This window comes from Indicator indicator, unplaced genomic scaffold, assembly GCF_027791375.1.
Source record: "Indicator indicator isolate 239-I01 unplaced genomic scaffold, UM_Iind_1.1 iindUn_scaffold_161, whole genome shotgun sequence".
NCBI classification, from domain to species: domain Eukaryota; kingdom Metazoa; phylum Chordata; class Aves; order Piciformes; family Indicatoridae; genus Indicator; species Indicator indicator.
In genome coordinates, this window is record NW_026539253.1 from 1 (window position 1) to 15683 (window position 15683).

A 15683-nucleotide genomic window follows, 5' to 3' on the forward strand; every position below is an offset into this window, starting at 1 on the left:
AGGATGGGTGTAATCCCATTTGCATCAGTTATCTCAGTAGGCTGTTTATTTTGTTTCATAATAGGAATATTTAAATCTGATTTTGATAGTAAATTAAATGAATCTATTTATGGAACAACCCTGGTGCAAGGATTTTTCTAGGAATAAGAAGCACAACTTTTGCAGGTTTCAGATCCAGTAAATCACTTAATTTCTGAATGTCTGTGTTATTCTGACAATGTAATTTGTAGCAAATAAGGCTGGAAACAATGATTACTGTACCTGCAAACCCACAGGCATTCCCTGTTAGTTCCCACCTAAAACTGGTTTGCTTTTTTCTGGATTTTGTAGCTTGTTCAGAGAGCACTTTTTGGATGAATTAGTTTGATTTCTGCAGCATCTTGAAAGCACAAAAACCACCTAGTTTTGAGCAAATGAACGAGTTCTTTGCTTTATCTTGTTCCTGAGCTGTTAACCAGCCATCCACGAGTGATGGTCTCTGTGGAATTGCTTGGGGAGAGGGAAGCTGCAGTTGAGGGTTTGGACAGAAGATGGTGCAGTGTTCAAAGCTTCGTCCTGGTGGAGTGGCAAACTCCATTCATACCTGGGGTTTATGTTTGCCTCCAACAAGCAAACCAGTTAGCAACTTTACAGTAACAGCACTGCAACAACAAGCACGTTTTGCTACACTTTATAGAGAATCAAAACAAGCGGTCACGTACAAAATATGATCAATATATGAATTAATTATTTTTAAAAAATGGATATTTTTCCTTTCTCTATAAATTCTTGTACTGACTTTTTATCACTTCTGCTTTACTGAAGGGATTAAAAGCATTGCTCTGGCAGCAGATGTAAGCAAACCTGAGGATGTGCAGAGGGTTGTGGATGCAATTGTAGAGCGCTGGGGCACGGTTCACATCGCCTGCAACAACGCAGGGATCAACATGAACTCTGCGAGCGAAGACACTTCCCTGGAAGAGTGGGACAAAACTTTTAATGTTAATTTAAGAGGACTATTTCTGTGCTGCCAAGTAAGTGTGAAATGCTGTGCTGGTTTGTTTTGCAAATGGGTGGTAATCCTCTAAGCATTTACTTCACCAAGATGTAGCAATGAATTATCACAATTCAATTGGTCCTAGTTTTGGCATTATCATAATTCAATTGGCCCTAGTTTTGGCATTATCACAATTCAATTGGCCCTAGTTTTGGTATTATCACAATAAAATTGGTCCTAGTTTTGGTGGAGTTAAGAAGAGATTCACTTTATATCATCTACAGATTTTGGTCCACGATGTCAAAAGCAGCTGTTACTTATTGGCTACCTAAGCCCAGGCATTTAACTATGACCAGATCTTTTTTTTTTTTTTTTTTTTTTTGGAGGGTGGTTGGTTGGATACATCCTGAAAACTAAAAAGCTTTGTTGGGGGCGAGTCCATTCCCAACATCAGTGATTATTTTGGGAAAAAAAATAAATATTGCCACCAGGTCTGGCAACAGTGAAATGGCAATGGGATTTTTCCTGTGTCAGCTATTTTTATACCAAGTTTTTTTTATACTGAGTGCTTAAAAAAAGAAAAAAAAAAGTGTTAGCACATAAACTCTTCTGAAAAGTGAAGACTAATTTATTATCATGTCATTATTAGCACAATCACAAAAAGGGTCACTGGTCTTTCCTTTAATTTCTGTCACAGGCTGCAGGTCGCATTATGCTGAATCAAGGATATGGGAAGATAATTAACACAGCATCTATGGCAAGTTTAATAGGTGAGTGATGAGAGCTAGCAGTTGTGCTTCAGAATCCATATTTTAATTACTACCGATGCTATTTGAATCAATTAAACCTGTATTGGGAAGGAGTAAATCACTGACACTTTGTATTAGAGGAAATGTACTACAAAATTTTTATTGATATCATTTTTCAACATTTATCTGTCCTCTACGTTTTAGCTCACTTATTACCTTTTGTAGAGGAGGTGGAGACATCTTTGACTGATGCACTGATGGCAAGAGAGAGGTGCTGATGAACTCCCCAGTAACTTCAGGCAAACACATTTGACTGCAGGAATGTTGCCTCTGTGATGTTTAGAAGCCATCCAAAAAGTTTTAGGTTGGTTTTTTGCTCCGGTACCCACAGGTTTTATTTAATTCTCATTGCCAACAGGTGGCTCCACCAATGGTGCTGAATCAGCAGTGTCTGCAGAAGTGCCAGTAAACCATTGTAACATATGGAATGAAATCCCTACTGCTGAGCTAATCTGGAAGGCAGTTACATGCTGGTGAACTGAGGCCCATGTAACAAAAATTGATCAATTACACAAATTAAGCATAGCCCTTTAGGAATTTATTTTATTGGTCTGGACATCTGTTGCAGTATTGTCCAAATCCAAAAATCAAATGGTGCCTTGGGTTGCCAAGTTAGGCAAGAAAATCTAGTAGCTATAAAAGTACAACTGAAAACCCCTGTATTAATATCATGTCCATCTGCTGAATGTTACATAAATATGCAGTCTTTTTATTTTCCTTGGGAATAACATTTATTTTTACTGTGCCCAGTTTGACATTCTGTGACATTCTGCTCAGTTTATTGCACAGTAACTTTGAATGTTTCTTCGAAACTGCATTTATAATGTTGTTGTTAATCTTTTTTTTCAAGTGTCTTTACCAGCTGTTTTACTTATGCCTAAACACAGGCACCATCCCTCCACCCCAGCTCTGCAGAGTTACAAAAGTCTCTCAAAGAAAATCAGTCTTGAAAAGATGTAAAGCCTTTTAAATTTCAAATGCCCCAGACTTTTGTGCACTGCTCTACCCAGTGGGGCTCCACTCTGGGCTTGGGCTGTCACTGTCCACATCATTATTGCAATGCAAAACTTGCTGATAAGTATTCCATCCCAGAGAAAGTTCTGAATATCTGGAAATTGGTCCCAGCTGAGGGTCTCCTGGTTTGGCATGCTGCTCCCAGCCTGGCTCTTGCAGCCCAGAAGTGCTCTCCACTGCTTAAGGAGAGGCTTTTCCTTCCAGGGATTGTCCATCAAGCCCTGGCACGGTTCTGGTGAACTGGGAGGCAATGCCATTCCATCATGACATCCATTCCAACCCCAATGCAGAGCTGCACCTCCTTGGCTGGCATGTCAAGTTCACTGAGACCCACATGGGGATCACATTGGAGGGTAGTATCAGTCCTGGAGCAGGAAAAAAAAAACCCTGAGAACAGCCCTGGAAGGGTCATCAGAAGATGTACTTAAATGTCATTGAAAGTTAATATATGCTAGGCCAGAAGTTAAGAGATCAAGAGAAGTGTTTACCTTCTGAACCTGTTGAAATCTTGGCATTGAGAAAATCTACTAGTTATAAAACTACAACTGAAAACCACGATGTTCATATCATGTCCATCTGCTGAATGTTAAATAAATATGTTGGTTGGTTGGGTATTTAAGTATGTTGGCCAACTGGCATAGTATGAAATGTTTCTAGAAATAGGGGATATTTTTTTTGTTGTTGTTGTTGTGGTAGGTTGAGTCCTTCCTCAGAGATAGAGGAAAATGAGGAGACACTTAGCAGGGTAGAGAGGTTTTTGTTTGTGATTTTTTTTTTTTCCCAGAGACACTGCTCAGAATCAGCTTTAATTAATTGAAGATAAGCTGCATACATTTTGCATATGTGCATTTTGATTCTGGTATTTGACTGGAATTAGTCCAGACGTATGCTTCAGCAGCAGGGAGGAGGCTGCTGTGGCTCTGCCATTTGCACAGGTGTAACTCAGCTCTGTAGTTTTTACAGTGGTGAAGGCTCTGGTCTTCTCTTTGTCCACCTCTCATTAATATGGTTGCTTCAAGGTCAGGCTAGAAACCTTATGCACTGAACTAGGTTGCAAAACTATAGTGTCAGGTGTTTAAAATGTAGTGCAGCTGATGTTGGCAGCATTTTATCTGCTTTCCTCCCATCTTCTCTGTCTGAAACAGGAGGTAGTGTCCTTGCTTCCCAGAAGCCTTACAAACTTTTTGGTTTTTGGTGTCACTGCTGGAGGCATAGCTTTATTCACAAGCTTTAGCCCCTTTGTATAAGAGTCTGGAAGATTCATCTGAGTTAAGGGAAGAGGAAGTGGAACAGGGTGCAGAGATGAAAAAAAGCCCACCCAGCACTAGGGCTTCACAGTGCCCATAGGCTCCTTCTTGAGCTCTTTCAGTTGAGAGCAGACACGTATCTCAGGAGGGGGAAATTTCATCTTCAGTGTTACCTTCCTTAGGTGTTCTTAGGAAGACAAAACATTTACATGGGAGGACTTTTGAAAACCCTGTCTCAGCCACCCACCCCAGATCAGAAAGCTGTTTCTGATAGCTCGCAGCAACTTGCTATTCTCACCCACAGGCAGTAGAGGTGCAGAGCCAGGGCCAAAACTCTTATCCTCTTAGCAAATGCTGAATGATTTATCACAAACAGACATGTTTGGAAAGTTCAGCAAAGAACTGCTTTTGGGAGGTTGCAAGGTTAACTACCGAAGTTGTGTGTAACTTGGAGCTGATGCATGGCAATTAATCAAGAAATTACGTTCCACATCTTTTGGAGAGCCCACATGGTGCACCGTGTCCAGGGGGCAACAGGCACACGCAGAGGGCAAAGCAGCTCTGGTAGTTGAAATGTGAATTATTTCATGTTGAACAAAAAATGAGAGCAGAACTAAATGCTGGCAGAGGGGGGCCATGGTGTGATATGCTCTTTGTAGCAAACAAAAGGCCTCTGAGTTCTGAGTAATCCTTCAGCACAAGCAGAAAAACCCAAACAGCAATTATTGTTCCCATCATGTGTGTGCTTTAGATCCCTTCACAAACATCGATGTCCAAGACAAAGGTTCTTATTCACATGCTGAGTAACTTGCTGCAGAGCTTTTGGCTCTTCCAGATTTTGGATAACTCAGTTACTGTTCTCTTTTCACCCTTTAAATTGTCACACTTAAACTCAATAATTCTAGCCAATAAAAGCAGTAGCGGATGTGTTGGGATATCATGGGTGGCAGAGATCTGCAACCCATGTACCAGCCCACATTCGTAAATTAAGACCAATTTAATTCCTTTCACCAGTGTCACTTAGGTGTTTCTATCAACATGCCATGAGGTTTGCCGGCTGCACCTTACACAAATACAACAATTTTCTGTCTTCCAAGGTTCAACCCCACAGGAAACAATGATTTCCCTTCATTATTACTGGTATTTAGCACTGTTTGCCCCCGCTCCCCCTCCATGAAAGAGTCAGCAACCCGTTGCTAATGACAGATCAGTGCATTGCACTGGATTTGTTTAATGAAGGCATAATGACAGCCAGAGAAGTCCAGGGAGACACACTTTGTGGGTGTAAATCCCTCCAGCTGGGCCGAATGGGTTAGACTCCCCTGGGTTTAAAGCACTTTACATCCACTGGGGATTTATCCTTAAGTAGCTTTCTTGGGAACATTGTGAGTGTAAGAGCTGGTGGAGGGGCAGAGCCACCGGAGCTCACAGCACTAACAAGCCTGAACATTGTAATTAGCAAGCTGATCATTTTCCCTCTCTGACTGACATGTGACATCTTTGAAACGTTTTCAGAGGCTTCAGATTTGAAAAAGTGGTGGGTGTGCTGGATTTTTGGGACACACCTGTGCTCACATCCACATAAACACTGATCAGATAATGTGATGTGTTGGCTTCAGACTATGGATCATTTCAAAATTAGGGAGAATAACTTGTGCCAAGAAGCTATATATAATGCCATATACTATGATGCAATCAATGTAATACAATGCAATATAATATGATGCAATGCAATATAATATGATGCAATGCTATATAATGCAATGCAAGATAATAAAATGCAATAAAATGCAATACAAGTTATATAAAATCTATTGTGCACTTAGAGTGCATTATGCTATGTTGTATTGTATTGTACCATGTTACACTATATTGTATCATGTTTTATTCTACCATGTTTAGTATATTATACCATATACCATGTATCAAATATCATATATCATGCATCATATCATAATACACTACATTATAGCAGTGCACTATACCATATTTTATTAGTAATACAGTGTAGAAGTATTTAATAGAATTATGTCTATATTTAATATTTTATTATTTTATATGTAAACTCACATATGTGTACAATATATGAATGTCCATGTGTGTATATATTTATTTATCTCTCTTTGGAGTAATCAAATATTCCATATGTATGTTTAATACATTTGGTTTGGTTTTGCCTAGATATAGAACCTTCTATGTTTCTTTAGTTCTTATCTTATTTTTTTTTCCCCCTCCATTTTTTTCCCAGCATCCCAGCTGCTCAGGCACAAAGTGTTAGATGGCAAACTGTAAATTTAGAGCTTTGTGTTGTAGGTGGCTAAATTCTTGTTTCTTCCTGCTAGTATGAGGAAAACTGGCAAAGAGTTCATCTCAATGCAGGGATTTGTCCATGTATCAGGAAAACTGGCAAAGAGTTCATCTCAATGCAGGGATGTGTCCATGTATCAGGAAAACTGGCAAAGACTTCATCTCAATGCAGGGATTTGTCCATATATCAGGAAAACTGGCAAAGAGTTCATCTCAATGCAGGGATTCATCCATGCTGTGCCTCTGCTCTCTGAATTTGTGGAGAATAAATAATTTTCTCTCTTTGAATCCCTTCTAGTCCCGCACCCGCAGAAGCAGTTGGCGTACAACACTTCAAAAGCCGGGGTGGTGAAATTAACACAGACGTTAGGAGCTGAGTGGATTGACAGAGGAGTAAAAGTCAACTGCATTTCCCCGTAAGTAAAATGTAGACTCATTTGGAAAGTATAAAGAGAGTGAAACGTTCGACAAAGCTCAAATGAACAGTATCTCGGCAAATAAAGTTTCTAATTAGCAGGTGGATTGCATCCCTTTTTATGTTGTCTTTTCCTTAACAAAGGTTTAAATACTTAGAGCCAAGCCTGCTCTGTTGCTGTGTATGCTCAGGGATTTGAGAAGAGGTTTTAGCATTTGATAATAGGTTTTCCAATATCATGAAGGGTAGTTTTTAGCATTTCTCTTCCAGATGAAATATTTCCTTAGTCTGTCCAAGCCTTCTGCGGTGAAAGAAAAGGTTTTTGACACTTAATAGACAATACTTCTTTCCCCTTTTTGCTTGAGACAAATATATAAGCACTTTAAAAGCCACATTGTACTGCTGTTCAGCTCTGACAGTCATAGGAGGCCAGGTGTAATTTTGTAAATATATATATATATATTTATTACAAATTACATTTTCCTTACTTTCAGAGGCTTAAAGCTGTATGTTTTATTTGATGGGGTTTAATTCACAAAGAAAAGTTTTCTTACCACATGGGCTTTTTCTTTTCCCTCCCTTTTTCTCATACCTAACCCAGTTATTTTATTAAGCAATTAACAGTGCATGATAGTGCTGAGCAGAAACCCAAGTGGGTAGTGTTAGTTGGAAGCAGTCAAAATCTGTAGGCCACTGAAGTCGATCAGAGTAAGTAAGAAGGGCAGGATTTTAACCCAGGAGTTAAACTGTAATAACGAAGATATAATGTGCACCAAATTAGGAAAACCAAATTACATATTTTATTCCACAAAGTGGAGTTTAAAAAAAAAAAAATCATAGAGCTCAATGGAAGTGCCTCTGTTTTCACTCTCCACTTCCTTGCACTTGCTGCCCTCCTTATGATTATTTATTACTAATTATAGCAGTGACTCCAGCCATAGCTCCATGTGATCCACAGATTCTTTAAACAGCATCTTACTTTATAATGGGATTTTCCCCATGCCAGTGCTATCAGCTCTGCAATAGTGTTCCCACAACTAACACTGGTGAATTTACACTGGCTTTTGGGAGGCAAGGGAGATGAAGGGAATTAGGGAAGCTCAGTAGGACCTGGCAGGAGCTGTGTCTGAAAACACATGGGTAATCTTTACAGACAGAGGGGGGATAGTAGTGCACATTCGCAACAGTCATAGATAAAGAGGCTCTTAGATGAGGAATTACCCATTTCTAGAGGGTTTACATGAATTTAAAACCTATCCACTGAATTATCAAAACTCATTGTTTTGTATAACTTGGAAGTGTACCCTCATATCTGAAGAAGTTTATATTCCTGGAGGCAGTTGTCAGAGCATGGACAAAACCCAGTCACGCTTCTCTGTTTCTACTTTTCATGCCAAAACAGGGTTGCATTTTGATCATCCCTACCTGTCTTAAATTCTAGCTCTGAAATAAATATTCTACAGAAGGAAGGGTTTCCTTTGTGGAGAAATAGCCAGAGAGGACAGACAGAAGACAAATATTTTGCTGTCATTAGTGTCCCCTGTTCTGGGCAGAGCAGTTCCTCTCACTGCTGCAGGGACCTGGACAAAACTGCTCTGCAGGCAGGCAGGTCTTTCCTGCTGGCATTTCAGAGCTCTGGCTGAGCCCCTCATGCTAGAGCTGCCCAGGGAGCTCTGGCTAAGGTTCAGAGGAAGGAGCCCACAGTGGTTTGTACAGCTCAGCTTCCTCTTCACCACAGGCAAAACCCACAGGTGCTTAAGAGTAAATAAACCTTCATGTTTACCCTTTGCCTGTATGAAAACTGAACTTGTGTTCCAGTGTGGATTTTGACCCATCCCCAGAACTGTGAAGCCCACAGGGCCACCTTCAGCCCACTTGAACTTAGTGCCCAACACCAGGAAGTAGCCTCAATGCCAAAGCAGATCTCTCCATGCCATCAGAGTACTTTGCAGGGTTGAAAAGTGCCCAAAGGCTTTCTAAGCATGGATGTCCAACCTAGCATGTAGTATGTTATAATAGGAGGGGATTGTGAGGAGCAAAAAGGTAGATACAGGGCATGATGCTACCCAAGATAATCTCTGGATATGTAAAACCTGTGTCCTTCAGTACTTTTCCCCTTCCACTCATGGCTGCTTTAAGGCACTCTCAGCATTCTGCAGCTCTAAACACTCCAATCTGGCCTTAAACGTTATTTCACCATACAAACCTTTTGGCCTTTTCCCCCCTCTTCCTATCTGTTCACTTTTTATCAACTTAATTTCTTAATGAGTGCATAAAACTTATGCAGCACAATGCATAAAAGTTATCAATACATAAAATGTTATGGCAGAGTCCTTAGGATAATTTATTGCATTTATAAAATGGAACATTCAGGATTCTCTTGCCAGCCAGTCATGCCTCATGCCCATGAGGAGATGATGGCTGAGACTTGGATGCTTTAGCTGCCTTTGCTTGTTGCTCCATGCAGCAGCAAGTGTCTCCATGTATCACAGAACTCTGCTCAGCTCTTCAGCCACCATAGACTCATAGAATGTTTTGAGTTGGAAGGGACCAACTCCTCTGCAAATGACCAAGGACATCTACAATTAGATTGGGTTGTTCAGAGTCCCACCCAACCTGACCTGGAATGTTTCCAGGGATGGGACATCTACCACCTCTCTGGGAAACCTGGGCCAGTGTTTCACCATCCTCAGCATAAAAAAAAGTCTTCCTTGTATCTAGTCTAAATCCCCCTCTCATTTTACAGCCATCACCCCTTGTCCTGTTGCAACAGGCCCTGCTATAAGACTGTCCCATTCTTTCTTATATGTTGTCTTTATTGAAAAGCCACAATATGGTCTCCCTAGAGCATTATCTTCTTCAGGCTGAATAACCCCAACTCTCTGTCTTTCTTCACAGCAGAGGTGTTCCAGCCCTCTGATCATTTTTGTGACCTACTCTATCAGGTCCATCTCTTGTGCTGGGGATTCCACAGCTGGACACAGTATGCCCGGTGGGGTTTCACCAGAGTGGAGCAGAGGGACAGAATCATCTCCTTTGACCTGCTGCCCACTCCTCTTGATCTATGGCATTATAGTCTGATACACAACTGATGCTGTGCAAAATTAAGAAGTTGATGGAACTTTCCTAAAAAGGATATGGGGCTCAGGCTGCAAAGAGGACCTGGGTGTGAACAGGCACCTTTACAGAGCACTGACAGGCAGCTGATGTCTAGCTACCCAGTCTCTTTGCTGGCCCTCGCACACATGAAGTATGTGGGGTGGAGCAGAGGACCTTAGAGTGTGTTTGGCTTTTGGCATGTGCAGCATTGGAACGCTTTATTTTTGCAGCCCTTGCACTGAATCAGTGTCTACTTTGGGGGCTATCCCTGCTTGATTTGTAAGGCATAAAATGCCTTAATGTGATGACATTTGGGATGGGCAGCTGAAAGCTGATCTTCAGCTCAACCTTCGGCAGCCAGCTTGTCAGAGACCAGATGAGTCTCAGTAGTTCCAGAGGATGAGCCATTGCTCCCCACTGCTGGGCTGCAGGAATTTGGGTTTGAGATGTGATGGACAAAGAAGTTTTGTCCCCTCTGTGCCTGCCTTTCTCCTCTGGGACAATATGGATCTGCATCTGTAAGGTGCTGTACCAGGTTTTTATCCTTGTGGTTATGAGGAGTCAGAAAGGAGGTTAAGGCAGGATCACCACAGGTTTTGGGGGTACCCCTTCATGGGGCAAGAGAGGCAGGGCTGGCAGGAGAAAGAACACCCTAGCATCACCTGAAGGCATCCCAATTAAGCAGCGTTACTATCCCCATTAAGCAGCAGCCGTTGCTGGTAAGTATCTTTGGACTTAAATCTTAATTCCATGGGAGATGTCCCAATTAAGTGGATCTTGTGATTAAACACTTCCTGATTAAGTGGAGTGTACTTAACTCATTACTTAACTCATTCAAATTAATAACTCATCTGAAAGAAATCAAGTTACACACAGATGGAATCTTTTTTTTTTTTTTTTTCTCTCATTTGGGGATTGAATGCACGTAACAATTCCAGTCAAGTATCTGGTAAGTGATATTTTTTCCTAATATGTCTCTCAGTGTGGAAATGTTTTAGGCAATTGAGAGTTTTGGGGTTTTTCTGTTTTGCTTTGGGTTTGGGGCTTTTGGTTTTGTTCTTTTTTTTTTTTTTTTTTTTTTTTTTGCTAATGTCTCAATTGTCCTTTGTATTGATAATGAAATATTGATGCTTCTATCTAATGCTAAGGTACCAGCAGTTTGATATCACATTGACATGCAACAGAAAGTACTGATAGGCTCAGCACTGCATACGAGATGAGGTAGGGAATTAATGCATTGGCAGTTGTCTTTGCTGGAACTGGTTAGAAGCCAACTAAAATCTGCCTAAAAGGGTTCGACAACATTAAATTGCCCAACTTGGCACCAGAGCTTTCCCAGAAGATGTGTAGTATCGATGACATGCCTAATATTTATAGTGCCATCAGCATGTGTGTTTGCAACTTTTAAGTTCTGAGCTAGAATTTCCCCCTCCTCCCTCCCGTTTCTGTTACAAAAATTTGTAATAAACTTTTGTTGCACATCTAAATTTTTGCTACTGGAAGTGAACTTAAAGGAGGGTCCAGTGAGAGGCACGGTGCTGTGATTTAGGGGTTGCAATGGTGAGACCAGAAATTGGGGCTTTTTTTTGAGCAGATTGAAAAAAGTCCTCTTTTTAACAAAATCTCTTGTGCTGGAGGACTGTGTCATGTTCTCTGATCTGCATTCCCTTGGGGTTAAAAAATATATATGAATTAAACACCACCACCGCCAACAAAATCATACGGATCTTATTCTGATCTCTGATAGTGTAAAAGCCAGGATGATTATATTGGTTTTGCAAGCATGGTGAGAGGCACATAAGGGAAAGGAGTCCAATACATTTCATGTCTGCTGCTCAAAGCACGTTTCTTGCTGAAGAAAACCAGTTCTCAAGGAGTTTGGGAGAGCAAGGGGCTGAGGTTGGGGGGGAAGAAGTAAACTGTCTGCAGTTCTATACTGGAATGTGTTTGATTTTGTGATGTTGCCAAAGCTTAAGCGAGTTGTATCGCTCAGTGTTTCTGAACTGCTCTGGTGTTTATTAACGATTAGAAGAAAAAAAATAAAGCTGATCTTTAAATCCTGCCCGGTTAGTGAAAACAGAAATGTTTGGGGCAAAGTCTGAATTAGTTCCACTGCAAAACAGACTAAATAGCAGGTTTCAGCCTTCGTTTAAAACAAAAGGTAAGCCTCATACCCAGAATCCGCTGTGCATCAAAAAATCATTTCTTTGGAAGTATAAATTGGGATGCCGAGGAAGTTTCAGAACAAAACGGGTATTTTTATACTTTGTTCATTTCATATTTATCACTAGCTTGTTTGCTAATTTTCATTTGCAAGAGGCAATTCTTCCAGCTAACTGGCTGCCTCAATGGGCCACTGATTTCTTTGAAGTGACAGTCTGTAAATATGCATAAAAAAGAGATGCAATTAGCGTGTGTGTGGTTCAGTGCAGCCTGATTTCATTGGCAAGTTTACCCACAGTGTTGATAAGCTACATTATCTAGAAAATTGGCCGCTGAAAAACAGCACCTCTGATTGCCAGCAAAGGTTCCAGATAACAGGGTGCTGAAGAGAAATATAATTGAGGTTGAATATGTTAACCAAGGTGTCACATGCTCCTTAGAAGCGCTAATTTATCAGCATGTTGGAATTTTTATTAACATTTGGAATGCATTTCTACCACACTAATGAAGTGGAATTGGCAGTTCAGGTTTTAGTTATTGTCATTTCTGAGAAGTTAAATGTAATTTCTCGTTAGACACAGTTATGTAAATATATTTGTTCAGGGGCTGGAGGAAAAAAAAATTATACATTTTGCAAAATACAAATATGTTGTTAAGGAGGAGTGTGACAAATCAGTCGCAGTTAAAGTCATAAAAGCCAACCAAATGTTCACCCTGCATTGTGCTTTCTGGAGCATCGCTCATTTTTAGGGCACCTGAAGAAAATGGACTTTGCAGAGTTTTAATAAATGGTGTAGTCACTCATTAAGGCAGAAGAAGCAGGGCAGGTAAATGTGGTGTGATTTGTCAGGGGAGGGTGGTTTAAGGGGAATTGTTCTGGGCTTGCTGTGTTTATCTTTGCCTCTCCTTTTTTTGTGTGGAAAGGGTCTGGTGCCTGCAAGGGCACTGGCTTTTGTTTCCCTCGGTTTTTTTGACATATGGCAAGTCGGGCTGTTTTCAGTTTCTGGGCTGCACATGAACACTCTGTGTGACATTATGCTGTGAAGTGATGAGAAGAGAAATCAGTAGAAGGATGACAGTTCCCAAGAGCCATGACAGACCTGGTTCAAGGCATTTTTGGTCCCAATGCCATGCTTGTTATCTATTAAAAAAGTAAAAATTAAATGATGATTACAATGAGTAACCTAAAAGTAAGGAAGTCCTTCTATTAGCTAAGAAGAGAATATGCGTGTACTCACTTTAAAGAAAGCATCTAAGCCTGCCTGTCAGCAATGACAAGCAATAGGGACTGAAGCATCTCTGTCGTGAGGAAAGGCTGAGAGACCTGGAGAAGAGCAGCCTGTGAGGGGATCTTCTTAATGCTGATAAATAGCTAGGGGATGGGGGTCAAGAGGATGGAGCCAGATTCTTTTAATCAGTGCCCAATGATAGGAGAAGGGGGGAAGTGGCACAAACTGGAATACAGGAAGCTCAATTTAAACATGAGGAAATACTTTCCTGTGAGGGTGCTGGAGCCCTAGAGAAGGCTGCCCAGAGTGGTTGTGGAGTCTCCTTCTCTGGAGAGATTACAAATGTGCCTGGACACTGTAATCCTGTGCAGCCTGCTCTGCATGACCCTGCTTTAGCAGGGGGATTGGACTAGATGATCTCCAGAGGTCACTGCCAACCTCTAGTGTCCTGTGATTCTGTGAAAGAATCACTACTAAAATTTGCATCATGACTTTCAGTAGAGGCAGAGCAGGTCTGACTTGTGCATCTCCTTTGTGCTATTCCATGATTTTTCCTTCCAGCTTAACATCTTGAAAGCATTCGAATGCTGCTTTTCCTTCTGGACAACATCCTGTCCTGACCTTGTGGTATGTGCTCATTGCAGGGGCATCGTGGACACGCCGCTCATCCACTCCAAGGACCTGCAGCCACTGGTGCGGCGCTGGCTGCTGGACATCCCTGCTGGGAGGCTGGCACAGGTGACCGACCTGCAGGCTGCCGTTGTCTATCTGGCCTCTGAAGCCTCAGACTACATGACAGGCCATAATCTGGTCATTGAGGGTGGGCAGAGCCTGTGGTAAAGGATGTCCTCCAGCCTCCCCTCTCAGGGGCTTGGGTCACTTTGGAAAGTGCCTCTTAGAGTTTAGCTTATTCCCAGTTTTTGACCCATGTGGCTGAGTGGACAGCTAACATGTAATGATTATTTTCTTCTTTCAGATGTTGCTTTGGAGACTCATATAATACTACTACTACTACTAATAAAAGCTAAATCTTTCATTTTTAACATTTTTATCTTTTTTGCTATGCATTCATATTTCTGTTAAATTAATGTTTGAAGATATTAAGTCCCATTTACTGCAGTGTGCTTTGGCTATTATTTAGTTTATCAGGGGACATTTCTAAAGCAATCCATATTAGCTGGTCTGTGCAGGATAGTGTTCTTTTTGTGTTTGAGTTGTTCCAGTGGCATCTGTGAGTGGTGAAAAACAGTTGGATGTAGTGTTAAAAAAATAAATTAGTTAATTGCATTTGAACCTGAATGTTGCCATTCCGTATTTACTGGTGTGCTTAGTTTTTGACAGTGTTTTTATCCAAACACCCATGTAAATGCCCCTGAAAGAAGAGGACTGCACTTAACAGGGAATTGTGGCTGGTAACTATAACGGCTCTAATCCAAAGCCCATTGAGGTAAGTGGGGACTGCTTGTGTACTTGAAGTTAAACACATATTGTAGAATTATAGAATGATTTAAGTTGGAAGGGGCCTTAAAGATCATCTAGTTCCAACCTCCATGCCATGGCCAGGAACACCTTCTACTAGACCAGTGGAGGACTACGAGGTGATTAAGGGACTGGAACATTGCTCTATGAGGAGAGGCTGAGAGACATGGAGCTGTTTAGTCTGAAGACAAGACTGAGAGGGGGTTTAATCAATGTTTATAAATATCTGAGGGCTGGGTGTCAGGAAGGAGGAGACAGGCTCTGCTCAGTTGCACCCTGTGATAAGACAAGAGGCAATGGGTATAAAATACAGCACAGGAGGTTCCACCTCAACATGAGGAGGAACTTCTTCACTGTGAGGGTCACAGAGCACTGGAACAGGCTGCCCAGAGAGGTTGTGGAGTCTTCTTCTTTGGAGACTTTCAAGAATTATCTGGATGGATTCCTGTGTGACCTGCACTAGATTCTATGGTCCCTGCTCTGGCAGGGGGGTTGGACTCAATGATCTCTGGAGGTCCCTTACAACCCCTAACATCTTGTGATCCTGTAGACCAGGTTACTCAAGGCCCTGCACAACCTGGCTTTGAACACTTCCAGAAAGGGGAGTCCACAACTTCCCTGAGCAACGTGTTCCTGTGCCTCACCACCTTCACTGGAAAGAATTTCTTCCCAATATCCAGTCTGAATCTCCCCTCTTCCAGCTTAAAGCCATTCCCCCTCATCCTATCACTACAAGCTCTTGTAAATGTCCTGCCTCAGCTGTCTTCTAGGCTCTCTTCAGGTAGTGGAAGGCTGCTATTGGTACAGCTGAGGCTATGTTTTCCTCAATATGCTGATGTAAGCAAAGGTCATCTTCCAAAGGTTTGGGGCTTTTTTCCTCATGAAGATAATTCTTGGGTGTAAATCAGGGCCAGCTTCAGTGGTATCAATACAGTTGTCTTGGCT

General features: G+C 41.5%; 1 protein-coding gene across 1 annotated transcript; it reads left to right on the forward strand.

The window, feature by feature from the left end:
- Positions 1 to 804: 804 nt before the first annotated feature.
- Positions 805 to 14099, forward strand: LOC128980407 (D-threitol dehydrogenase-like; the record flags this gene model as incomplete). The annotated part of the gene is made up of 4 exons (XM_054398880.1): positions 805 to 1013; positions 1674 to 1746; positions 6652 to 6769; positions 13904 to 14099. Coding segments are annotated over 4 exons (596 nt in total), but the record flags the coding sequence as incomplete, so codon positions are not given.
- Positions 14100 to 15683: the final 1584 nt, after the last annotated feature.